Genomic DNA, 27943 nt, shown 5'->3' on the forward strand with positions numbered 1-27943 from the left:
CAGTCTCCGCGATCCTCGCTACGCCTCAGGACCCCCGCATGCACGAATAGCCAATCAGGAAAGAGATGACGTAATAACAGCCATGTGGTCCCAAAATATCCCACAAAAATGTCGAACGGAAAAAAGATGGGTTTGAGATATTTTTCTGCGAATTTGGGCAAGCAAATAAACACTTTCCAACATGTTGTACACTTTGTGGGACATTTGGGTTGGACTTCCCTGGCTTCTATTTGCCTGATATCCGTGCGCGCGTCGGATGTATACTGTACAGCCATTTCAATAAACGTTGTCCAAGAGCGCTATGCCGCACACACCCATACCGCGAGGTGGTATGGGTAATATATGTTGTAACATGTTTTCAGTAAATATGCCGCTATTTTATAGTGAAGACCTTCGCTGGCGAGTTATTTGGATGGTACAGTTTCTTGCATTATCTATCGAAGACACTGCGGCATTTCTTTCTATGTGCCGCGTACAATTGTAAAAGGTATCTGCAAAAATAGGGACGACAACGGCAACGCGAAAGACGACGGCAGGAAACAATTGAGAATTCAAAGAGCCAGACGTGAAATATACTCTGAAATGGATTCTGTCTGATACATTTCAGCCGTTTTTCTTCAAACGACAACGTGAAAACTCCAAGTTTCATGGTCTAGTTAGGACGGGAACGTGTGCGCTGAAAACTAGACTATCCTTGTTCGCTATGCTAGAAATAAGATTCTAGGTTTTACTATAGTTTCTTTGGGGAATACATAAACGAGTGAATTTATCTAAACTGGTTTAAAATTGAGCGCAAAGTATGAAAGCCTTTTGGGTTCTCCCTGCAGTCGGTCGCCGTCGTCGTTGCTATTTCGTTCAGGCACGTTCAGGTTTTTTTTAGTGTATATAAGGAGTCTCCGCTTGATACCTCTTACGGGATAGGTTCCAAACCTGTTTAAGATATACATTTAGAAAATCAGACTGTACTGCCATTCTGATAGCGTTCAACGAAGTTCGTGTCGGCGGTGAAGGATGGCAGAGCTTGAAGCAACATATATTACCCATACCACCTCGCGGTATGGGCGCGTGCGGCAGAGCGCTCTTTGACAACGTTCATTTAAATAGCTGTATAAATTATCGTCACTACATTCTGATCAATCACTCTCACCCACAAAGAAGACTGTCACAAGTGTACACATGAAAAGATTACAATGCGAATAGATGTTTTAATTATTCGACCAAATGCATCATCCCATAGAGTAAATTTTATAAACTTTATATATCTGAGACATATTATCGGTATATTTGGTTTCAAATTTTATAGATATTTTTTTTTTAAATTTAAAAATAAATATTTTATTGTTATCACGCTTGTGGGTGGACTGTGGGTATTTGCACAGGCAACCCAACGAGAAGTCGGTTAACCACGAATGATTTTCAAATCAATTCTTCCCAAACCCGTTTAAATAGCAACTCTCTGCCCGGGAAGCAGTCCACTCGTTTTTAAGTGGCTAGTCTAAGTCGTTTCCAAGTCCTGTCCATTTGTACGGTACCATAAGCACTTGCCTCTAGCCATGTCCGGGAAGCATTTCCACTCGTTCATGAGCTAATCGAAGTCATTCTCTAGTCTTGTCCATTTGTCCGGTACCATAAGCACTTGCCTCTGGCAATGTCCGGGGAGCAGTCCACTTGTTCATGAGTTAATCCAAGTCGTTTCCTAGTCCTGTCCACTTGTCCGGTACCATAAGCACTTGCCTCTGGCAATGTCCGGGGAGCAGTCCACTTGTTCATGAGTTAATCCAAGTCGTTTCCTAGTCCTGTCCACTTGTCCGGTACCATAAGCACTTGCCTCTGGCAATGTCCGGGGAGCAGTCCACTTGTTCATGAGTTAATCCAAGTCGTTTCCTAGTCCTGTCCACTTGTCCGGTACCATAAGCACTTGCCTCTGGCAATGTCCGGGGAGCAGTCCACTTGTTCATGAGTTAATCCAAGTCGTTTCCAAGTCCTGTCCACTTGTCCGGTACCATAAGAAAATACCTCTGCATGGCCTCAGTGAACCTAGTGCGGTAGAGCTCGGGCGAGAGCACGGTGGGCATCTTGCCTTGGCCTCCGAGGATCCCGCTCGACTTGACGTACATCTCGAGCTTCTTGTCCCACGTGAACGTTCGGATGAAGTCTATAAGAAAACGAACAGCAAGTAGTAGGTTTTTTTAGTCCAGCCCTGGGTTTGTAGTCCTAGCCTTTTTATCCGTTTTACTCTGCGAGGCCATTTTTGAATACTGTGTTATATACAGGTCTACTAAAAAATTCGAGGTATAGTGACTGATTTTTTTAAATAAATACGTCTTCAGTGTCGAGTGTCCTTGCAGTGACGAGTATCGAGTAGTGAACATAAACAATCGGGTAGCAAGTGTCGAGTTTCGGGTTGTCAGACTTACCGATAATGCCGATGACAAGCTCGGACCTTGTCTGGTCTATCCCCACGAGAAGCGAGTAGTCCATCACCATGTGCTGTGCCAGGAACTCCGTGTCCTTAAAAATCGCTTTGGATAACACAGCCTTTGAGTGAGGGCGAATGAAGATCGGGTGCTCGCGTATCACTGGAGGAAAGAGTAGACATGAAATAACTCTTTTATACTATAAAATGAATGTTTTCTAAGAGCATGTTAGAGCCGTAATGTCACCAGTTAATGTCAGACGGCAGCCTCAACCGACAAAAGACAAAAGAATCTATTAGAATCTGCGATATTAAACAGGCCATCCGCTCTAAATTATCAGTCACATCCTCGAAGAAACTTCCAATAGACATACTGCTTTTACAATTTTGAAATATTTTTCGCTTTCTTCGTTAAAAATCATCGGAAGTAAACTGGTGACAATACGGTTTCTGATGATTGTGTTCACTCACTCTCAAGAAGGTTTTCATCGAGCAGGACATCGTTATCGACACCTGACGACTCGACGTAGCGACCACGCATAGAGCCCTTCAAATCGAACGTCTGTTGAGGATAAAACAAATGTGAGAAATGAGAAGAAAAGGGGAAAAATATAAAATCGGTGGAAGCGAGGATGAGGGTTGTTTGAGGGTGAGAGTTGAGGTGAAGGCCAGAGAAAAGGGATTGAATTACAATAACAATAGGATAAAAGGGTGTATTCATGGTTATTAAAAGAACGTACTTAAGGAGATTAGAGGGAAGGAGATTCCGCAGCTAATGTAGGTGAAACCCCTCTAATAACCCCAGTGTAAGGGCAAAGCAAGGAAACAGGTTGCTATAAGAAAATCAATTTAAAGAGTGCCGATAGACAGATTACCTCATAGAACGAGTGCCGATAGACAGATTACCTCATCAATCTTGCGATCGTAGAACAGATTCTCCATCACTACGACGTCCTGTCGCATCGTCGCATTCGTCAGCGAGTTTTTGTAGCCAATGCGATAGACACCGAGAATCTTGGCGAGCAATGGTGGCCTCTGTAGCAACATGGCAGATAAGTAATACGTTAACTACATGTAAGCTGCTTTCAGACTACTAAACATGTGCAGCTCCAGTTAGATATTTTCCCAAAGGACTCCCCTTCCGGAATTCCCGAGTTGTCATTTGTATAGTGAAAACAAGGCTTTTATCTTAGGCTAAAGCATTCCGCACCTTGTCGTTAAGAGACTTGTTCATGTACTGGAAATAGTAAGGCGCGAATTCCAGAAAGGATTGCAGTTCCAGCTTTGACATCTGCTTGAGAACAAACCGGTCATCTGCAAACCAACACACGAAATGGTCAAGGGGCGTGTAGCAAGAATATAAGAACCACATGAGTTATAGATACTGAAGGGATGAGTTGCCAATTGGTTCTTTGGTAAAGGTTCAATGGGAAATCAAAGTTTACCTGAAGACGAAAAGCTATCCTAACAGGGACATCGCAGGACATATTACAGGGTCACGATCACAAACAATGGATCGTTTGTGGGCTATTGCAGGCTTCCTGTGTAATGCTTAACAGTGTCGAGATATAGTAAATATTGAGAATTATTCACCTAATGATTTGGAGAATGATGAACCAGACTTTCCTCCCCTTGCCCTCCATACGACGCAATGTGCGAGCGATCTGATGAACCTACAAGAAGGTACATATATGCATTTAAACAATATTTAAAAAAAAACTATGAAACTTTTGGGGCAAAAGCCTTTTTTTAAATACTTTTTTTTATTGCTTTTTGAAAAAAACAAACAATACATTTAGTACGTAACATACATAACATCACACTAAATACACTAAGCTACACTATACAGTACAACACAACTCCTTTCTACCTTCCTATTACAATTAAATATTGATCATACAGGACGATCATAGTGTCAATTTTTCTTATTTTTGAAGATGTTTTGAGTACTTATTTTTGTTTTGTTTTAACTAGTGAGATAAAGATATGGATCAAAAGCCGAACCTTTCTTCCCCATCAAGAAAGATCTTTTTTCGTAAATTTCTGAACTGCTCAGCAAAATACACGCTGCATACGAACCGGCATCCAGGGTAAGAAAACTCTAAAAAGAAAGAAAGGGTTTTAAGCCAAATATAATGACGACAAAGGAAACCTTTAAAAAAAAGGGGAAAAGACACAGTTAATATAAATAATCTGCAAAAGTGAAGCTTACGCATTTTTATGTGAAAGTTTAAAGGTTCTTGTCCGGTTTGACGTGGAAATCCAAACTCTACCAGACCTAAAAATACAAAAATCTCCATTGAGAGGCGTAATATCGGATTAATTTCATATTTACAATTAATTTCACAATACTTTTCCACGGGGGGTTGGGAATTAGTGTTCCCAAGTTCGCAACCTAAGTTCCCAACTTCGATTTTAAGGCTGGACCCTTTAAAATGAGTTAGAAAAATATAGATTCGAGATCGGTGATGTAATAGAAATTAGAATATTACACTGCAAAGTTTGTTATATTTAAATTTTATTTGAACTTTGATAAGAAAAAAAGAAGAGCTAAAGAAACCTTCACGTACACACGCACCGCAACCAAACAATCCAATTGACATTTTCAGATAAAAAGTATAATCTCCCGAACATTCGTTGGCATTTTTAGCCCTTGCCTCATGAGGGGATTTCTCCCCTTTTGAAGGGCCTAACTTTAAAATCGAAGTTGGGAACTCACGTTGCGAACGTTGTACGTTGCCAACTACCCAAAGAAGTTCCCAACCCCCCGCGGAAATATATTGTGAAATTAACTGTAACGGCAAGAGTTGAAACGAGAGCCGCACACTTTGCACCTTTTATTTGGACCATCTATTACCTGAATCCTCTGAATCTTCTTTCTTTTTACCATCAACCGATACCGACTCCTCGTATTTACTACCAGGTCGAGTTGGCTCTCGAGAGGTCCCCACTACCCCCTCCCCGGTGTCCTTGGATTTGTCACTGCTTTGGCCTCGCGAGTACTTGACGATGTCGTCCGAGTGACTTGAAGTTTGCTTTCTCCGCCTGTCGGGCACGACAGGCTCACGGCCCGAAGTCGTATCGACTATTTCTACGTGTTCGGTGTCGATCGAAACTTGGTCGAACTGATCATCGAGCATACTGCGATTCTGGATATTTACGCTTACAAAATCTGAAAATACGCCAATCAGGTTAAAATCTAGTAATATCCGGGAGCTACTACGATGTGGTGAATGTGTGAGGAAAAGACTGACTGTAATACCTTCTTCGGAGCCGTCGTTGCTTGACTGTCTCATGGTTTCTCTACTCAGTGTGAGATGAAGAGAGGTCTCCACATCCCTGGCAAGGATAAACATTTATCAATATGATGTGACGTGACCTGGCTTTAAAAAACCCAAGCAATACAGTTATTAACAGGGGCTCCCCTCCCCTCGCGTGTTTTTCCCTTCTCAAGAAATCTACTTTTTCACCTATCTCTCCAGCGTGTTCCTCTGTATTTCGCATGTTCAATATCTCGCTTATCTCTCTCTTCCTCTTTTGCGTATTCCTCTGTAATCTAGCGTGACCTACCATCTTGCCTATCTATCTATTTCTCCCTCTCGCGAGACCATGCCATCTCGCGTGACCCACCAGCTCGCCTATCTCTATCTCTCTCTCGCGTATTCCTCTGCCATCTCGCGTGTCCTACTATCTCGCCTATCTCTATCTTTCCCGATCTCGAGTGTTTTTCTGCCACCTCGCGCGACCCACCAGCTCGCCTATCTCTATCTCCCTCTCGCGTATTCCTCTGCCATCTCGCGTGTCCTACTATCTCGCCTATCTCTCTCTTACTCTCCTGTGTTCCTCTACTATCTCGCGTGACCCGCTAACTCGTCTACTCCCTCTATTCCTCTCACGCGAGTTCCTCCGCCATCTCCCGTGACCTACTATCTCGCCTATATATCTCTCCCCCTCGCGTGTCCCTCTACTATCTCGCCTATATATCTCTCCCCCTCGCGTTTTCCTCTACTATCTCGCCGAAATATCTCTCCCCCTCGCGTGTCCCTCTACTATCTCGCCTATATATCTCTCCCTCTCGCCTGTTCCTCTACTATCTCGCCGATATATCTCTCCCCTTCGCGTGTTCCTCTACTATCTCGCCGATATATCTCTCCCTCTCGCGTCTCCCTCTACTATCTCGCCGATATATCTCTCCCCCTCACGTGTTCCTCTACTATCTCGCCTATATATCTCTCCCTCTCGGTCGTTCTTCTGTCATCTCGCGTGACCTACCTATCGGGGGACTCGACTTGCTGCTGCTGGTAATAAAGCTGTTGGGGTTGAGGGTCTCGGCTCTTCATAACAAGAGACATAGTCTGCGTGATGGCACACAACTTAACATGGTACTCCTTGGTACTGTTGAAAATAACAAATACACCAAGAAAGGAAATAATGTGGAGTCATGGGTTTGCTTGATTAATTAGTAAAGGCGGCGCTATTCCACTTCTTTTACAAACAAAAAGGGACAATTTCTTGGGATGTAAAGTGGGTTTTCCGTTAAGAAGCTAGCAAGGAATGTCCAGTAATAGCTTAATCACCTTAGGGCGTATGCTATGATGGAGCTCGGTTCCTTTTCGCTGACCACCACAAGAACTTTCTCGCCGGGCGGTAACAGATGGTGCTCATGGCTAGGGCTGAACACAAAATGGTGTAAAGACACAAGACTGGGCATAGCGTATAAGACTGGGCATAGGGTATAAGACTGGGCATAGGGTATAAGACTGGGCATAGCGCATAAGACTGGGCATAGGGTATAAGACTGGGCATAGGGTATAAGACTGGGCATAGCGTATAAGACTGGGCATAGGGTATAAGACTGGGCATAGGGTATAAGACTGGGCATAGGGTATAAGACTGGGCATAGCGTATAAGACTGGGCATAGGGTATAAGACTGGGCATAGGGTATAAGACTGGGCATAGCGTATAAGACTGGGCATAGGGTATAAGACTTGGCATAGGGTATAAGACTGGGCATAGCGTATAAGACTGGGCATAGGGTATAAGACTGGGCATAGGGTATAAGACTGGGCATAGGGTATAAGACTGGGCATAGCGTATAAGACTGGGCATAGGGTATAAGACTGGGCATAGAGTATAAGACTGGGCATAGCGTATAAGACTGGGCATAGGGTATAAGACTGGGCATAGGGTATAAGACTAGGCATAGGGTATAAGACTGGGCATAGGGTATAAGACTGGGCATAGGGTATAAGACTGGGCATAGAGTATAAGACTGGGCATAGGGTATAAGACTAGGCATAGGGTATAAGACTGGGCATAGGGTATAAGACTGGGCATAGCGTATAAGACTGGGCATAGGGTATAAGACTGGGCATAGCGTATAAGACTGGGCATAGGGTATAAGACTGGGCATAGGGTATAAGACTGGGCATAGCGTATAAGACTGGGCATAGGGTATAAGACTGGGCATAGGGTATAAGACTAGGCATAGTAAAATATAAGGGTGGACACAGACGTGCCCATTAAAGAAATAAGATTGAGTGTAAGGGGGCAAAATAGCCTCGTCAGGCACGAGGATGACAGTTTGTAAAATTGAACAGCCATGGAAAATTAACCAGTACAGTAGTCATTGCATAAAAGAGTTTGATATACACAGCATTCGTTCAACGTGAGCACCCTAGTTTTGTAACCCGTCCAATCAAAAGAGTGTTCTTCAAACACTTAAAATAAAATTTCAATAAGCTTCAGTGCCCGAGGTCTTGCTTGTGATTCTTCGGAAATCAATAGAAAAAATAAATGAAAAGAATCGTAATCAGCAGTTATCAGAAAAACGGTAATTGGTCAACGAACGGATGGCATTATCCATGGTCAGCAATGGTGGTTGGAATTACAATGCAGTTCTTATCAATGATCGATAAAAGCCTACACTATCTTACAATGTTGAAGGGACAGGTTGATATGCAGCCCCGGGAAGCCAGTTCACGATCATATTCTTGACTTTATCCTTCCTTTTTAGCATCGGTGTACCTAAAAAACAGAGTGTTATAAGCCTGCATGGTCACAAGAAAATTGGCAAGGTTGGCAACCATGCTTGGGAACCCAGAACGTCGAAGTCAGCGCAACGAGCGAAACGACGATAAGATACTAGGAATGGATACTAGAAAAAACGCACACATTTCAAATATTTTAATAGTTCTAAAAAATAAACTCAACTAAAAACAAGCAAGACAGGATGTACGTGACAAAAACAGGGTGGACGGGCATTGTCTCCTTTTCCACGAAATTAAACGAAATGTCTGGGATGGATGCAGTCGTTGGTATTCGTCTATTGGTGTAACATCTTACCATCTGTCGCATCCGTTTCAGAACCATCCGCCGTCAAAGCTGTAAGTCAAAACATTGAGGTAAGGTACAGCGCTATAAATGCAAAAGTTTCTTTCGTCAAAAAGTTTCTTTCGTCGTTTCTTTGTTTTCTTCCCTTGGTGGTCTAGTTTAAGGTCTATTTCCACAAGTTAAGCCGTCTTTATTATAAAAATAAGGTTATGCAGTTTAAGGTGTTTTTTTCCACAAGCAAGGAAAGCGCAGATGAAGAGGAAATAAATGCGAATAGAGACGCAAATGGGGACAAAGTGAAATATTTCTTCTTATTTTCCTTTCCCTTAATCATGTTTGTTTAATTTTCACATTAATAAAGGTTATGTACTAGACTTGCAGGGGTTTATCAATTCCGCACTCCTTGCACAGTAACCGTACAGTCTACTCTCGCCTTATGGTATTTTAGTGTCCGTAATAGTGAGAAACCATAAAAGCGGCAGATACTTTTTGGTCATATCATTGTATCTCTGTCTCGCTGGGAATTGCATTTTAGTCCGTAATAACGAGGTGTTTGTGAGGCGACTGTAAATCTTGTCGCTAACAGCTAGAGATTATATCAACAGAAGCATTGTTTGTTATTGTTCGATTTTTAGTATAGTTAATATTTAGTACATTAGTTTACACATGCATGTTGGTTAGTAGTTGTTATATTTTAGGACAGGGTCGCCGACCAACCGTTCTTTGCTGCTGCCTGCCACTTTTTTTCAGCCCAGGACAAAGTTCTTCGATGACCTTACAACCACAAAAGACATCCCTTTAACATTATGACATTGCTTTGAAGTAGACGGACCGGCAAAAACAAACAAATAAATAAAAGCGATTAATACAATATTTTCGTCTAAAGAACCCTCACCTTTTGCATCGTTTTTTTTCCCGTTATGAGGGACTGCGAAGGGATCTTGACTTAATGCGTTGTCTGAGTCAGTACCGTCCTCAGTGTTTGAAACGTCTGGACCCTGAGTAGAGTCCCCCAGAAGAACACTTAGCATCTGGTGAGAACAGACGAGTTAGAGAGGGTGTAGAAATTATCAAAGGGTGAACCAATCTCTCTAGGTACGGTATTAATGATTTGTTTTTGACCCAACAAATACTTACCATGCCATTTTTCTACTTCTAAACGTTGCCTGATCAAATTTTTATACCGCCTCCCAACATAATATCCGTAAACTAAACACGACATCATCCCAATAACACTCAAGCAATCGAATTAGTTACTACTTTGGAGTAGATACTCAGTTCATAAGCTCATTCAGCCCAGCCTACCCCCTCCCCCCTGGCCATGGAGGAAAAGGGGCGACAAACCCGAGCAGACAAGGGGTCAAACAAACGAGACACTCTCCAGCTGCTGCTAGTGTTTTTTCTTACCTTGTCATTATCAACAGATGTAGACAAGTGCACGTCTGTATCACTGCGACTGCGATCCAGCGAACACCCTGTCCGACTCCCAGCACCCAATATTACGTCAGAATATGGCGAGGGTGGTGACACTGATACAATAGGCGGGGACGACATGACGCGTCTATGACCGCGCACGAAGGATGGCTTACTGGCTAAGGAAGTGTTATTATCTGACTTGCTTGAGTCGCTGGTCAATGCTGTGTCCTTACATACCTTGCCTGGTTTGTGTGGTAATGATGCGTTCTCAAATGTTTCACCTGTCTGGCTGGGCGATGGTGACTTCTCACATACATTGTCTGGCCGGCTGGGCGATTCGGCATTCGCACATGCTTTGGTTTGTTGACTGACTGATGTTTCGTTCTCAAGCAACATCTCTGTGGTCACATCCTCTATATCGGCGCTTTCAGAAAACGGTTGGTTTGAGGTGGACGACTGTGACTTGCGGTCAATGTCAACTTCTTCATTCCCAGCAAGCCTATCTTTCGGTTTTACTTCATCATCGCCTAGCTGCCAATTGAGCCTGTGGTCTGTTTGTGTCTCGGTGATTGGTCGGAAGAAAAAGTCCTTGTTTAATGTACCCACTCCGTCAGTGACTGTCACTGCTTTGTAAGTATTTTGCGCACTCGGAGATGGCATCACTGGAAAGTTACTAACACTCTGCGAATGCGTAATAGAAGAATTGGGCGACTGTGTGACTTCTCGAATGTTATCACACGAGATGCTTTGAGTGACGTCTTGTGAGATGGTTCGTGCCAGTGTTTCATACGGCGATCGTACAATAAATACAGATGCCTCACGAGATTCTACTGGAGTGTGGGTCGCGGAGCGCACCACAGGCGTACCGCCATCATCAGACGGAATCCATTGTGCTGGCGATGACTTGTTTGTCATGGACTGGGAAATAATAACCCGCATGGAACTATCATTAATGATCCACAAAACTCATCATCTTTGTACGACTAATTGAGGACGAATTTTATAATTTCAAAATATCAACATCAAATAAAATAACACAAAGTATCAACGGATGTTAAGATTTAAGCAAATACCTACTGTAAGCGATACATCACCCTAATGTCCAACCCCAACCCCAACCCTTACCCTAACCTATATATAACTCAAAAATCTAGGTTCTCACATGCGGGTTTTTACTGTATTGATCTTACGTAATTAACCGGCGATTGCTTGTCCTTTGCTTCGCGCTGCTGTACAAGGTTAGTAGACGGTTTAACTCTCTTTTTCTCTGCTTGGATGAACTCCTGGAGTCTAACATAAAAAGTAAGACAATCAGAAAATCACCCCATAGCCTATTTGTCTAAGCTACTAAAAACTAATCATACATACAAGTTGTCAAAAAGGGTTATAAACCCTTTAAAAAACCCTAACAATATAAGGCTTCAGACACTGTGGCTCGACAACAGAATAAAAAATACATCGAATAAAAGCAACCGGTTAGAAAAGGCTACAAAACGTTTTGGAAGCTAACATTTGCGTTCCCGCTTGTCTAGCATACCTTGAAGTCCAGTTATCAGCAAGCTCGCACAATATCCTTTTGAGTCCGTTAAGACTGTCAGATATCACATATTCCAAGGCCTTGCGCTCCCGGGGGTCTGGCGTTCCATCCTCGTGCACCTGCAAGTCTTGGAGGTTCGTTACCTTTTTCTTTACAACTCGGACTTGCTCAAGAAACCGCTCGTGCTCTTCCTTAAAAACAAGTACGAAAACCAAGTGAGAAATTTGAAACTGATTTTCCCTAAGACTGTTAAACCCTGTGTGGCTGACGTCCATGGATGCTAATGTGATAAACAAATAATCCTGTGTCTTAGCGTTAGGATGCTGATGTACCTGTAGCTGTGTGGCAAATTGTTGCAGCTTGGTGTCTCGCTCATTAGCATGGATCTCAACGACTCGCTCAGCTTTCAAGGACTCCAGTCTGTCTAACACGGAATGATACACATTCTCGCCCCTAAAATGAGATAAAAGAGATAGGGTATGGGGAGATGAGATTAGTCAGGGGTCAAAAGAATAAAGAAAGGGAGAAGGGAATGGTAGTTATTGGTGTGCAGGGGAAGGATAGGGAGAGATGGGATAAGTCAGGGCTCAAGGGGACTGTGGAAGGGTGGGGGCGACAGCTGCTGATTTATAGAAAAGATATCAAAATGTCCTGGAATTTTTATGCTTTCCGGCTACTCACACATGGAATATTTTAAAAGTACAACCCTTACCAAGAAATATCACCACCGCCATACCTGGTGGACATGGCTTGTAAGTCGTTAAGCCAGTAGGCCGCCTCTCTGCACTCGTCTTTGATTGAGATCACAGTAGATGGCATGGCAGTCTCGAACAACTTGATGGGCCGATACCTGAACATAACATAACAGCACCAAACCACTCAACAGCTGCATGCTGGCATGGAAAATTAGATTCTATTTTCTTGGCATATCCAATATCTAGAGGCACTTTCTAGCACCAACATAGGAATAAACATAGCTAACTTCGCTTTGGGAAATTCTCCTTGAGGAATTTGAGTTGTGTATGGGCAGTGGGCTCCCAAAAAGCCATCTACCAGTTCTTGAAATTTAAATTGCAAGTAAACTGGTTGTTTTAAAACCCTGAATAGGAACACATGATTCCTTGATTGACCGTTACAAATTCCAATAGTTAGTTTATCGCTTACTTAAAGGATGCAACCATATTGGCAAAAGCGAAATACTGAAAGTGATCCTTGTGCAAGGAGTGGTCACATGGTTTGATGCTGGCGCGACGTCGGTAAGAGTCAGCATAGAACCGCAATTCAAGGTACTTGGCGAAGGACAGCGTCCAAGCACGATCTGATAACGGCATGATGGGGGTCACCTTAAGGAGAATACATAGCGTAAAGCAACATACTAAACTGAAGGAAACATGATATGGGTAACACGAAACTAGTGACCATTCAAGTGATACTCGATAAATACTTTATTTGCCACTCGCCCGAGAAAGCAGAACAGAGGAATGGACTCCAATGATAAAAATATGATTTTATTCATGTCGAAATATTGTCCTGCAAAAGAAACTGCAGTGAATTTGTTCCGTAATAACATACTGGTTCTCTCACTGAAGCATGTTAGGAAATACAGAGAAATTGGTATTGGATAAACTTGTTCCATGGTATACATTGATCTTTATTAAGATGGCCACATTATAACTTCTTACTAATGACCCTCTTACTATTGGCACATTCTCCCCCACCCCTTCGAGGAATCCTGTAACTCACTTGCTTGCACTCCTTGCACCAGCTCCAAGTGAGGATGGTGTGTTGGAAGCCGGGAATCGGGGACTCAAGGTTCTTCATGTGAATGTAAACAGAGCCCGTCCCGTGGGCAAAGTACCGCACATGGTCTACCATTGTCACGTCACAGTTTGGGTTAGGGCAGACATAAGACGGTCTACAAAACATAGGACATGATTTACGAAGAACTACAGCACAAACAGAACGCTCTGCACGACACAAAGGCCTCAAAACCAGAGGATCTGTTAGGCATGACGGTATATCACAAAGAACCGCACTGAAATCAACTAAAGATATGAAGTTTAAATCTGGTTTAAGACACTAATTAGCCACTAAAAAAGGTAGCTTAAGCTTAAGCTAGGACAGACAGACAACCTGCGAGGCATCGGGTAATCAATCGCTAAGAATGATATAGGACTCCACTGAAGCTATGGAGCTGATATTTGGATGGGGCAGACACGGTCTGTGGGGAAAGGAGGGGGTGCAGAAATAAAACCATATGAAACAAAAAACCCAGTACAGTCTGGAAAAGGGAAAACAAGGGATATATCAAGGAAAGAAATCAAGGAATCAACGTTACCTCAGCATAAGAATAACAAAAAATACTATAGAGCTGGTCAACAGGGAAATCAACAAACGGTGTGGATTAATTTGAATAAAGACATACAAGGGAAGTCATAGGTACAGTAGCATAGGGACACAAAAAACTGTGTGGATCAAATTCTGGTGGATGGCAACTTACCGGAAACAGTAGCGCTCTAGAAACCCTCCAAGAGTGATGTCATTTCTACCATAAAACTCCATGAACACAGCCCTGTAAGGCACAAAGAACAATTAAATTAGCCTGGGTCTGTTAGACTGAGACAATAACACAGATGAAGCTATAAAGGTATTGTGGGGACAATAGCACAGATATGCCGTGCCTGTCACTGCTCGAAGATACTGCCGTTTATTATACATTTCGAAGTTACCTTTTCGCGTCAGGATGGTTTCAACAGTTGGCAAATGTAGCACTTACCATGGACTTATGCAGGGCCGCGGTGAGTTGTTGGATTCACTGGAGTAGCTACTAAACAAGACAGCTATCCGTTGATGCAGATGGGGATCCAGGCAGTCGATCTTAAACATCAGTATCACCAAGAAAATCAATACAGGTGGAACTTGCTATTAAAATGACTGGAGAAGGAGACGAAAGCCAACATTCGCTCTCCCCTATTGCTGTTGGTGTGAACTACAGTTTGCATAATACGAAGACTACAAAAGCTGATAACAAAGCCTAATTTGAACATTATCTCTGAGGAGTAACTCATAAAGTAAGTACTTCAATGGATGAAAATGTGTTACCATTTCTTAGTAGCTTTTCATACCTAGAAAAATAAAATGAAACAACTATAAAGAATCAATGGCTAGCTTGTTATGGAAGCCTTCTCTGTAGTCTCCATCTGTACAATACATGCCTTGTAACTGACCTTGCGATTTAATTGATGGGGGCTGCTACTAGACTGTTGTCGCTTAGAGGGATTACCAAGTTGCACCTCTCTATTACTCAAATCATCGGGACCTGAGAGAAATTCATTCCTGCCCGCAGATGACATATTAAACGGAAACTCATTCCACCTTGATCTCCTACGCTCACCATCATCCCACTTCTTAAGCTTAATACGTCCACCTTGCGCCCGAAAATCTGCTACTGTGCCTAGCAGAGATCGATCTATAGCATCGATCACGAGTTTGGGCGAGGTGAATACGTGTGGAGGAAGAACATCAAACACTTTGAATGCTTTGTTTTGTCCTGGATTCGGGAGGTCGAGCTCTTCCAAGTCATCTTCTGCTAGCTGCTTACTGTAGTTGTCAGGTAGTAACTTGGCGGACCAGTAGATTTCTTTAGGAAGTGTTGAGCGAACAGCACAATTTGAACCTTCCCTAGTGAGTAAGTGGGGCAATGGGTACCTCACAAAGAATGAACAAGATAGTATTAACCGATCGAGAGCTGACTGGAACGTTCTAGCAAAATCATTATCGTTTTCTTCAGACCCTTTAGAATTGGAAGACTCATTATCAAGGATATCTGGCCTGGTGTCAGGCCTAGAGTTATCAGCACTAGACTTTTCTTTGCATTCTTGCAGCATTTCCTTCACTTTGTCCAAATTTGATGTCCTACTTGGGCTTCCCTCAGACTCTTCCTTCATTCTGTCATCACTTGAACACTCTGGGCTTGAGGTCACCCCATCAATGGACTTGATGGACACAATACTTGGCTGGGGATCCATAGGTAAACTGAACTCATCCATAAGAAAGGCAATCTCAAGTTTCTGGTTGTATGCCACGTAGATCAGGAATTGCATTATCTTCTTGATCTTGGTAAGAACAAAGCTATTTCCACCTCGCAAGGTGACTGTGCAACCTAGTTCAGTAGGGCAACCTTCCAAGTACATTAAAGTCTTTGTCTCGCCATTCTGAAATTTAACGATGTAAACCCGTGAGTTATGAGGTCACATCCAATAATTCAAGTGATTAACTGATATATTTCTAATCAAATAACGCAAACAATGTATCAGGGATTATTGGATGGATTGAGTTATTTTGAAGGGTTCTTGTAAGTAGATCACTGTACTTTAAAATGTAAACAATAATAAGGAGTTGATGATCAACATTCTTTAAGCTTTCAATCAATACCTTCAGCTTAAAGTTCTGAACTCGGAAGAGCTGACAAGACCCCAGACGTGGCCGACTGAGCTGCTCCATCGATCGCAAGGTTTCGGCTTTAGTACATCTGGAAACACGCTCAATCACTGCCTGGAGATGAATAGAATATATGGTATTAAGAGAAGCTTATGGACAGTCGTTTCATTTTTTACGGTGCCAAGTTAACAGTCAAGGTTGTCCCGCAAGCTCAATGTTCTAATTGCATTCAACTTACACAAACGGTAAGACTAAACGATGCATTTGGTTAAACAATGTTAGATTGGAGAAGCTTCAAAGAAAACAAGTAACAAAAGAAATCCAATTATTTATGTACGAACATTCAACTGTTATTACCACGGACAGCCCTTAGACGTAAATTGAGAACACTCTTGTAATAACTGGTGTTTTTTTCTTTCATTTCATTCATTTGTGCATTTTTCGAATATTTGCTGGAATGCTTTTTCTGTTCGTAATATTCGTAATATGTCTGTGATTACAGGTGTTGGTAAGCCACATGTCGACAGCATAATAAAAGGATAACATTCGAGACCTTACCGGCTTGACGTTGAGAGCGAGCGAGATGCCATGTTGTAGCAGCATTTCCTGAGCCAACCGCGACACGGTCTTTTCTACCAAAAGGACGTTTGGTCTAAGAGCAGCCACCCGGGAAACGAAGTTTTTGAGGAAGTTTCGCTCTTGTAGCACAAGTGGATCAAGCGAGGCTAGCCTGTTCTCGTTACGCTGTTATAAATAATGTGGGAATCCAAATCTAATACAACTACCAGCCATAAGAGTACATAAGCAAAAACTTTCACCAAGTAAGGGACAGCGTCAGCGACAGACTTCAAGGGGCAGAAAAATCTACTACCTGAAGGTTTACATTTAGTCTCATCTTATGCATGTCTTTATGTGGAAGATGGTTATCTTTCACAAAATATATACTTATCGGAATGATTCTGATCGCATATCAAAGAATGACATTATCTGTCCAGAATTACAATAATCTACGAATCAGGTGGGAAGGAGGTAGAGAGGTCTATCTTTTATCTTTACATGCCATATTCGCTTGACAAATTGGCTACTGCGGAATACTGTATACGTAGTGTCTAATACTATACCTGGTAGTCAATTGCGCAGCACAAGACCAAGATTTGCGGGTTATTGAAAACACATGACATCTTTTTGTGTGAGACGTTTTTGGTGAAGACTACGCCACTGATCAGCTTGCACTCATCACGAGATCCGCCAGGAATCTTTTTAAACTTGACATACTGTCTGATGTTCATGTCATCATCTGCCCGAACATCTGGTCGCACCTAAAGAACATAACAAGCTTGAAAATGAACTATAGTTTAGCACTCAAAAAAGGTAAAGTACCGGGCCTTTTTATTCATGCACTGCATTGATCAAATGGGTAACACCTATAAAATACATATGTTTATTTAATAATACTTCATAGAACTGATACTTTGAACATGACAGCACTTCGGCACGATGATCCCAACGTAATAACTCTTTACCAACAGTCAATGCTTTATTTTAAAGCAAGTGCTGCTTTACTTTCCCTTATCAAACATGGGCAATAAGAAGTGAGAGTTTATAATCAGCCATCAGAAACTTTATAATGGCCATCACGTAGAATACAAAAAGTATAGAAGAATTTGTAATGAGCATTGCACTTTTGCTAATAAATAAATTACAGCATCCCCCCACCCCACCCCACCCCACACACACACACAACACTTCTGATCCTACTGTGATTGTAATCTATCAAAAGTATTGATTTACCCGTTCGCTAATTGCATCCACTAAGGGTAAAATTGTGTCCTTCCACTTCATCGACAGGCCTGCATCGGTTAGTAACTGTTCCAAGAGGTTTGAGATATGAAGGGCATGCGCTAAACTAGAAGGGGGAAAATATTCCAATATAAAATAGATTCCAATACAAAATATATAGGCAGAGAAACAACCTGCTCTACATTTAGTTGAGTACATTAACAGTTTTGTTTAGTTTATTTTTTAATATTTGCAATTAATATAAATAGTAATAAATTACGAAATAATAATAAATACAAAAAAATGATAATGGCAAGGGAACAGATAAAGAAACCAACACTCTTACGGATAAAGATGGATACTGATACTAGACAGTTAAATTTCCAATCACCTTTTTTGCTTAATAAAATCTCAAATAATAAGGCTGAACATAATACTGTATCTTCAATTGTGAGGCAACTATGTCAAACGTGATTCTCCTTCTCAACGTGAACACTAGATAATTCTATTTCCAAACACCAGTTATTTGGCACTGAATGTTCCCAATGAAAAAGCTGACCATATCGTATTGTATCATATCAATCGTATTGTAAGGCAACGATGTAAGACGTAATTCTCCTTCTAAATGTGAATTCACTTACTTTAGTCTATCCAATGCCTGTCTTTCACCATTGTCTTCTCTGGGAGATGATGGCTGAGGAGAACCGGGTCTGCTAACACCAATCTTTTGAGCCATCTTTGCACCATGGAGAACCTCGTCTGAACTTGTGCCCACATGAGGGACATCAGAAGGCTTCTTATTTCCTGGTCTTAGCGAAGAGATTGGGTAACCCTCTGTGTAGACATACTGCTCAAGGGGTGGAGGTGGGGCTTCTGTGATGATTGACACAGTGTGGGCAGGGTCTAAAGGCACGTCCTTGCCATCTGCTGTACTCCCCTGGATATAATGATACAAAACCAAAGTAAAAATGAGCACAATTAACCAACGTTTTTGCACTGTTAGTGCATCTTTGTTAAGGTTGAATTCCAGGAAGTGAATGTGCAATCAAGTATTGATAAATACAGTAGTTATGAAACTTTTCTCTTAGTCTAAAAGACACCCATTCTGTATTGCCTGACATAATTACTACAGCCAGTGTTACTAAAGAACAAACCTCGCTAAAATGATGTAGGTTGACCCTCAATGACAATTCACTTTCCTCTTCACAGTTCACAATGGAGCTTGTAGTCACATCAAGATCCAAGAGTTTTGAGCCTGATAAAAACAAAGTATGGTACAGTGAAGTAGGTAGCTATTAATAAAAACAAACAGTTACAAATAATGTGTATATTAAAAACAAACATAGGCAGCAATGCTTTAAAACATTGTGGCACCAATAGTCAGCTATTGGTAAAAAAACAGTCTTTCCCTAGTGTCCTTGATATGGCTATAGCAATTATATTAGCAGACCTTTCAAGCAAGATGTTTACAGTATCTAAATGAATAAATGCTCAAATGGCACTTTTTCTTTTGTTTGTTTAAACGTTTAAAATTGAAATGTTGTTATATAGTAAGATGTTGGATTGGCAGTTAAAGTAGATATCCTTTATGTACAGTAGAGTTCAGGAAATTTCAGATACATACTTGAGTGTTTGATTGCTTGTGGGCTGATGGTGACAGGTTCAACAACATCAGCAGCTTCTTCTTCAAGTTCTTCACAGCTCTCATATCCTGACAGTTGCCTAAACCACTGAGGTAAGGCCTCGTCATCCTCATCCTCATTATTCTCATTGCCAGATTCAGCTCCGTTTGACTCTTCATCTATGTTGTATTTGGTGCTAGTAATGCTAGGAATGTCCTTGGTGGCAACCTAAAACAAGGAATTCACATTTTGTTTTATGACATGTGACAATAACAATATAACATAAATATATATAACATGACTATATTTATTGGTATCTTGTTAGGAGTCCTGGTTGCGGGTGGATGCATGAGATACTGTATTTGTCCTGGATGAGGTCTATTGCATTAAGTGTCTGTCCTGGATAAGGGAGGGTGCTTGAGGTTTCTCTCTTGATTGTGGGAGAGTGCATGAGGTACAGTATCTGTCGTTGTTGAGGGTGATTGCATGAGGTGTTTGCCCTGTTTAAGGTTGGCTAATTTGTTTATTTGTGTTTGCGCATGAAATGGCAACCCAGTACTTACGGGCCCTGGCTGATAGAGGGCATATTCATCCTTGAAGATTTGAGCATCTTTGGTCTGTGGGACAGGTTCAAGCCATCCCGAATCTAGCAGCTCCTGGCCAATGGTAACTGCCTGTGTTCTGGAATGCAAGTCACACACATGAACTTTAATGCTATTTCTTTATATGATGCAAATCAAAATTAATGGAACACCCAAAAAATCTTATTTAGCACAGATGTGTAAATGGAAGTGGACTGCTAAAGCTAAGATCTTTTCAAAATTCGAGAATAGAAGTATGCTGTACAGGACCCGAAACAATCCCAGGACCCGAAACGATCCCCAAAAGTTCCCCAACTGATCCCGGGAACCGAAACGATCCCCAAGAGTCCCCGAAATGAACCCCAAGGAATTACAGTAATGGACAACTGTAAAGAAATGTGTAAGGATTGGCTTTCAGTTTTAAAAACATATGAAATATTTAGCTTTGTTTGTGTCATTAAAAGGGAATTTACATTAACTAAAACTATAGTATTAAGATTTTAATATACGACTGTGGGGGAATACAGTGGTTGAGTCAGAAATTGGGGTCAACTAACAATTCTTTGTGATCGTAATTTGAAGAACCCGGCGTGGATAAATCATTTTTACATAACAAGCCATAAAAGAAAGTCTTTACAGATAGGACAGGTTTTAAAGTTATTTTTTGGCATGTTTGTTTTCGGTGAATGAAAGACCTATCATATCATGAGATCATGCCAGCACGACTACATGAGGAAGTTCAAAACTCACATCATATTGCTTTCAACAAAAGCCACATCCTCTTAATATTTTGCATCGGTAGTAGAAGGGTTGTTCGAGCGTATTACTCAGTGTGCTTTTGTCATTCCATCTTCTCGGCCAAACCGAATGCCTAAAATGTGTCGGTAAATATTCGCTCGTGTGAACAAGGATTTCGTGGTGAAATACATGTTAGGTTGTCAAATGAATATTAATTTTTAGGGGTGATCGGAAATGAGATTTATAGTGTCAGAGTCATGTGTCGGAACCGCAAAATGTTTAGAGTGTGATGGAAGGTCAAAAGTTTGAATGATCTGAGCAAAGCTGTGCTATGTTTATTCATGCTGTATTTCTTTCAGTAGCAATTAAAAGTTGTGTATTTGTTTTAGACTCTGTTTATGGGTTTAACGCCGGGCAATGTAATAAATAGAAGTATTGTGTTGAAATTTAATATTTTTAAGTCACGTTGTTTAGAAATCGAGTCGCTGTTAAGAAGAGAATTGCAAGTATGTCTTCTGCTTTTCCTTTGTCCATTACCGCAATTCCTTGGGGTTGATTTCGGGGACTCCTCGGTATCGTTTCGGGTCCGAGGATCAGTTGGGGTACTTTTGGGGATCATTTCGGGTCCTGGGATCGTTTTGGGTCCTGGGATCATTTTGGGTCCTGTACAATGCAATTCCAGATTGGAAAAGTCCTAAGATACCCCGGTTGTTGTTGCTAGAACAAGTGAAAGTCAGAGCCTTTGAAATCCAGAGTAACCTGAAGACCATATTCTCCAAGTGAAACAAAACATTGAAACATAATATGCCCTTACAATTTGCTGTTGCCTCACTACTCCTTTTGACTCCTTGCACAGATATTCATTTTAGCAGTTATAAGTTATTGTTTTACAAGTTTTGACTTACCTGGAAGAGACTTTGTCATAATTCACAAGCCAATCCACAAGATCAGATGCTATCAGGCAGTTCTGATAGGTCTTGAGCCTGAATCTGTGATTCATAAGCTCAATTCCTGTTTTTGGTGAAATGATCTGATGCCACAACTCACGCAAGGAGTCTTGCTTTAGCATGTCTGCCTCAGCAGAGCACACCCCAAAGGCATCAAAGGGTCTCCCAGAAGTTGTCAACATTGCTGAAGATGGCCTTTGAGTATCATTCATTTTGTCAAAGTAAGAAGCTGACAGACTTGTGGAGCTTGATTTTCTTGGGACAGGCTGGTAAAATGTATCATCCTCTTCAAACTGGACATACCCGGGCCTGGGCACTGACAGTGTGCTTCCAGAAGTGCATGACAAGTTGAGTTCAGATTCTAATGTGACAGCACGCAGATCAGCTTGCAGCTGCTCTAGATTTCGGATCATGTCAGGTGATTGGGTGTATGTGAGGACGATCTTATGGCAATAAGTGCAAACTCTCAGTCCACCTAGAAAAAAAAAAAGAAAATATAAAACATTGTTAAAATTACCTTGAATCACTCAAATAATAAATTAATAGTCAATTATCTGTGATGGGTTGAAACCCTTTTTTCTATTTATTTTGGAGGTTTGAGTAATCAGGATTTACACAGGTCTGGGATCCATGTGTTATTAGAGGAAACATGCACGCTTGGCGTCAGCATGCGTGCACGCTCCGAAAAACTAGATAGTAATGTAAGAAAGACATTTTCTCTGTTGTATAAAACAAATACTGATTTTGTTATGCATCTGTCGTCTGTCCTTCTCTATGCACAGAAGATGCCACAGCATATCATGAACAACAGTCACAGCTGCCTCTCATTGCATACTTTTTTGTCCATGACACACTGTTACATCATCTGTGCATCCATTAGAGGACATACGCATGCAAAAATGATATCTATTTGTTAATTATTGCAAGTGGAATGCTGGATGTCAAGAGCACAAGGCACCTCAGGCAGCCACATGCGAGTCATGTCTGACCAAGGAACACGCTTAGATCAAAGTAGTTGGTGTTATTTTTTTGTGGAAAAAATGGTGAATAATGAACACAGAAAATATACAAACAAGCATTGAATAATTTTTTTTTAAGGTTTCAATGATTTCCCAGTAATATACTTAATTACAGTACTCACCATTGTAGCCCATGAGCTGACCAGGAACTTCAACATTGCAGCAGCGATAGCAGAAAATCTGTCCACAGAGCCTACAGTGATGGCGTCTTCTGAAAGTATTAAACTTTTCTCCACATTCATAACATTCTTTGCAGGTCTCATCTGGCATCCAGTACTGCTTGAAATCACTTTCCTTATATGCCTGAGACAGCTGGGGGAAAAACATTTAGCTAATCAACACCATGCCATCCAGAAATGTGTAATCGTAACCTCATCCCCAGGTGTGTTGTGATAACCCTGTTGTCACCCATTCTACGCAATAGGCTGTCCCCTGACAACTGGTAAAACGCTAGGACTATCTCTCCCAAAGGAGAAAATCCCAACTTTAACTGTTTAAATTCAAATATTAATATTGGCAAATATTCTAAGCAGTTTTTAGATTGCTTGTTATACAATAATAATTTAGCAGGGGCAATAAACAAAACATTTCATGGATTAGACTTTGTGGGGGCTCTGGAGTGACTCACAAGATATTCACAGTAAATTTACTCTTGCGCTTTGAGAATCTACCAAAGCCATGTTCAGTTGAAGTTAATAATCTTAGTAGTAGTGAGATACTGTATGTGTAAACTTGTACTGTAATTGACTGATTTCAGTATTATAGTATTATATTATATATGTAATGGCTTATAGTATTATAAGCCATATACACCTCATTCTTGCATCATAGTAGCCTGAAGAGATTTCAATTTGCCAATTTCCCATGTTTTGAAAGGCTTTTCCAAGAGCTTCAATAACCGACAAGCCGCTTAGCCAACAGTTGCCAGGGGAGCAGGCTATGTAATTCTTTAGCTTTGAATGGAAATGTTCAAGTTTAACACTACAAATTGATAACCCTATCTACTGTAATGTGTTGAAGGTTTTTATCAGGTAACATTTCTATATAAATAATAAAACATATTAAAAAAAATTAAAATATAATTAATAAAACATACAATTCTGATACTGTAAGTGATATAATAAATGCCCCCTATCTAAAGAACGCCTCCTAAGCTTACAAGTTTGTAATAAACGCCACTTTCTAACAAGCACCCCCCTCCCCTCTATCTAACGCCCCACCCCTACTGTACCCTCTCTCCCAGCTTAAAAACAAATGACATAAGAATTTTGGTAATATAAATCAAATTTAATTAAACTGAGTTTGGCTTCAACTGAGCTTAGGCTTGCTCAATTTCAAGAAATGCTTGTTACGCAGGCTATAATTTAACCCTTTCACTCCTGGGTACTTTTGAGCGACATTGTAAGAAAAACACACTGAAAACAGAAACCTCCCCCCCTATTTCAAGTCCAACACTACCAGTTAAGCTAAGCTACCACTGACCCAAGACGGTATGCCTTGAAGTTTCCAACAATGCACTGCGGTGCCTTTTCTTTCTAGCGACGGCACTACTACAGCCTGTTGCTTACAACAGTTTTGCTTGTAATTTGCTTTAAAAATTACAGCTTTTTCACATCTGGAGAGTGCCTTAGGACATCATGAAGTCTTTTTGGGCATAATTAATGCTGTGCTTATGGATGTTTGCACGCTAAGGTTGATTCAATGGGATAATTCCTTGCCTGGGCTTCACCAAGTGAGAAAGGAATTTTCTGGTGAATGGCCTCATACTCTCCGATGTGGGCCTTGTTTGCTACCCAACCTTATTCAAAAATTGTTTTCAGGCTTATTCTGGGTTCCTTGGATGTGGAAATGTTTCGTTTGGCTTCGGGGCAAAGAGACTTATAAAAAAAAAACTGTTATGATTTTGGGGGAGGAGATTGCCCGCCTGTCTGTCAAGGTGTTTCCAAGACTCCCATGATGCAGTGCAGGCATGCAAAATAGGCTAAACATGGTGACTCGCTTCTAATGGAGGTTCTAGCATTGATTATTGTGAATGATTGCTGTAAAATGGGAACTGACGGATCGCAATAAAGGTGTCTATTTGTGACTTGATCTGTGTTTGCTTGTCTCTATTTGTAGTTCGGAATTTTGTGTCTTTTTTGGTTAGAAATGTTTCTTTGTTTAAGCATTTGTTTACGAATTGGTCAGAAATCAAGGTTGATATTTTGACAAAAAAGTCAATTCTATTACATTGCTTAGATGCGCTTTTGAAGGTCGTCTATGCCTTGGATGAATCTATGAGTATCCGGGTCTGGTGATGTTTAGTTTGCATTTTTGACGTTTTGGAGTTGGGCCTATATTTTACAGGCGTCTCAGGGCGTTATGGCACTGAAAGACTTAATGTGATTCTGACTGAGACTAGAACCCCACTGCACTTGGGTTTGTTATATTGTTATAGTTTGTAAAGAACGCCTCTCTCTAATAAACGCCTCCTATATATTACCCCCCCCCCCCCCCAGATCATTATCGGATCATTTAATTAAAGGCCCAGGCTTTTTTAGGTCATTTACAGTATAATCCATTTCTTACTAAGGAGATCAGCGGCCATGTATAGTGTGCTAAAAATAGATTTGGGGATCCAATCACCCTCCTTGCAGCTAGAATGCTGGTTAGAACAGATATAGAGCAGATATATGATGTGGTCATAGTTCAATACATTCATGTCTGACCACAGAAGAGAGCATAGATAAGAACTGTTGTCTTATCTAAGAGACAACCTGGAGAACCTGAGGCTGAAAATATTGGTTCAAAGGCAAGAACTAACTAACTCAACTCACAAAAAACAACACAGGAATTGACCCTGGAACGCAGTTGAGAGGCACAGGCATGACAAAGTGAAGTTCTGCAAACTGACCCCCTAGGGGATCATGGCTGGTCTACAGATACCAACCTAAACCTTAAAAATACAAAATGAAATCCTGAAATCTCAGATTATGACACAGCAAACATATATACCTGTCCTTCCTTTGTGTGATCTGCTATGACACTAAGTCTTCTGAACAATGCACTAAGGTTGCGGTACGAAGGTGGGAGTTGTCTAGACTGTCCTGTGTTAGAGACAGAAGTTCGTGGAAGGGCGTGTGCTTGGCGCCGATTGAACAAAGGAGAGGACCATGACCTTGTTATTTTTGGGCTAGGAGTGGCTGCTTTTGGAGGTGATGAGCGTGGTGTAGGCCTAAAAATATACATTAAAAATTTAAATTGTTATATGCGAGTGTTGCTTGGTTTAAATTTTAAAAAGAACACAAAAAGGCATTGCTATCTTACAAAAAGGCCAAATTTCTTAGCATCTTACGTTTTTGGGAGGACATAAATGGCTAAGGTAAACAAAGGGAATGAATACTATGAAATAAGCCCCCTTGCCTGCCCCTTCTTTCATTCCTCTACCCTTTACAAAACAAAAAAGACAATTTGGGCACAACCAAACAGCCCACAATAATCTTTAGCTACATGTATGAAAGAGGTGAGTTTACAGGAAAAAGATACAAAAGTAAGAGTTGTACAATACAATTATACAAGGATGCAAATTCTGACAAATTTTCAAGAAAGTGAGTAACTTTATGGGCTTCAGTGGTATCAGATTATATATATATATATATATATATATATATATATATATATATATATATATATATATATATATATATATAATATAATATAATATAATATAATATAATATAATATAATATAATATAATATAATATAATATAATATAAAATAATATAATATAATATAATATAATATAATATAATATAATATAATATAATATAATATAATATAATATAATATAATATAATATAATATAATATAATATAATATAATATAATATAATATAATATAATATAATATAATATAATATAATATAATATAATATATAATAAATATATAATATATATATTATATATATATATATATATAATCTGACGCAATAGCGCGCGCTATTCTAGAAAATGTGCGTTTTTGTCAGTTGTAATGTTTTTGCGTCTCGCGCCACTATTCTGATGTAAATAAGCTTGTAACGATTCACCTTCTTCAGTCTGCCCTGAAGAAGTCTTATTAAAGGCGAAAATTTGGCAGAGTCGATTTCCAGTTTTTGGTGTGTTATATATATATATATATATATATATATATATATATATATATATATATGAATGTTGTTAAATCAGCTAGATTGCAGAATACCCCCCACTCAAGATTACCGCTTACTGTCAACACATCAACGCCATTGGCAATGTTAGTGAAGAGTGTCAACGTGTCACTGTGTCAACTAAAATCCCCAAATCATCAATCAATCCCCCAAAATGCTAATTATTTTGAATTGTACTCAAAACTTCGTTTGACAATCCCTTAAAAGTTTTTTTTAGTCTTAAGTTTAAATTTATAACTTTTTTGACATGGGGACGGGTTGACGAGAAGGCAAGTTGAAGTGAGCACCTGTGGACGAGATGAAAAGAGGATGTGTTGTGCAAAATGGAGCACAAAAACTCCCACACAAACTTACCATTTTTACCAGCTAATTCCTGAAATAATTTATCGCAGCGCAGCTTTGTATTTAGTCTACAGCAGATTTACACTGCAACCTTTGATCACAACTAAGCTTATATACTAAAAGTATTTAAAATCATTACTTTTGTTTTGGTGGCGAAGCAACTTCCGGAGTACCAGCTCTTTTGGGACTTGTTTGATCTGATTCGTGTTCATTTACCACTGTTTTAGCTGGTGCTCGATCTGTAGATTGCTCTGATCGTCGCCATGGAAGCAGCTTTGAGAAATTGAAAATCCCTTTCGATTCTTCTGGGCTTAGAGGTGTAAAGGAAGTGAATCTATGGGCTGAGTGTGACCCACCACCAGCATTTGCAGATGGCGGAATCTTCCTGGCTGTGTTAGGGGCCTGTGGTCTCTGTGCCTTCGAACTCTGCATTGTAGCCTGGCTAAAATCTCACTCGCTCCTGCCAAAGCCATTTGTCTCGATTAAGAGTTGTTTATCAGAGCCCTGCAGTCCATCTTTTTGCAGGGCAAATTCTCCTCTTGTTGGTTTCTCTCTCATTTGCGTCAAAAAATTGTGTCACGAGTGT

General features: G+C 40.6%; 1 protein-coding gene across 3 annotated transcripts; it reads right to left on the reverse strand.

Annotated features, from left to right (window-relative positions):
- Positions 1-1185: 1185 nt before the first annotated feature.
- Positions 1186-27936, reverse strand: LOC5517971 (1-phosphatidylinositol 3-phosphate 5-kinase). 3 transcript variants are annotated; one of them, XM_048723892.1, is made up of 39 exons: positions 27497-27936; positions 25824-26043; positions 22952-23141; positions 21769-22285; positions 20108-20225; positions 19547-19772; positions 19077-19177; positions 18564-18859; positions 17935-18049; positions 17265-17462; positions 16702-16887; positions 16138-16257; positions 14931-15917; positions 14480-14580; positions 14204-14275; positions 13447-13618; positions 12868-13046; positions 12416-12553; positions 12036-12156; positions 11704-11894; positions 11357-11456; positions 10158-11084; positions 9646-9781; positions 9468-9524; positions 8763-8801; positions 8354-8444; positions 6994-7089; positions 6689-6811; positions 5679-5755; positions 5274-5588; positions 4629-4694; positions 4421-4517; positions 4010-4089; positions 3627-3730; positions 3323-3451; positions 2888-2978; positions 2418-2579; positions 1979-2155; positions 1186-1884 (listed from the first exon to the last, which is right to left on the reverse strand). In XM_048723892.1, exons 1-39 carry the CDS (start codon positions 27787-27789, stop codon positions 1868-1870), a joined length of 7425 nt encoding a protein of 2474 aa, XP_048579849.1. In that variant the 5' UTR covers positions 27790-27936; the 3' UTR covers positions 1186-1867. The 3 variants fall into 3 exon arrangements, with proteins under 3 accessions (XP_048579849.1, XP_048579850.1, XP_048579848.1); XM_048723893.1 differs by having other exon boundaries at positions 1186-2155; positions 12440-12553; XM_048723891.1 differs by having other exon boundaries at positions 1186-2155.
- Positions 27937-27943: the final 7 nt, after the last annotated feature.

This window comes from Nematostella vectensis, chromosome 2 (genome assembly GCF_932526225.1).
Source record: "Nematostella vectensis chromosome 2, jaNemVect1.1, whole genome shotgun sequence".
Taxonomy (NCBI): domain Eukaryota; kingdom Metazoa; phylum Cnidaria; class Anthozoa; order Actiniaria; family Edwardsiidae; genus Nematostella; species Nematostella vectensis.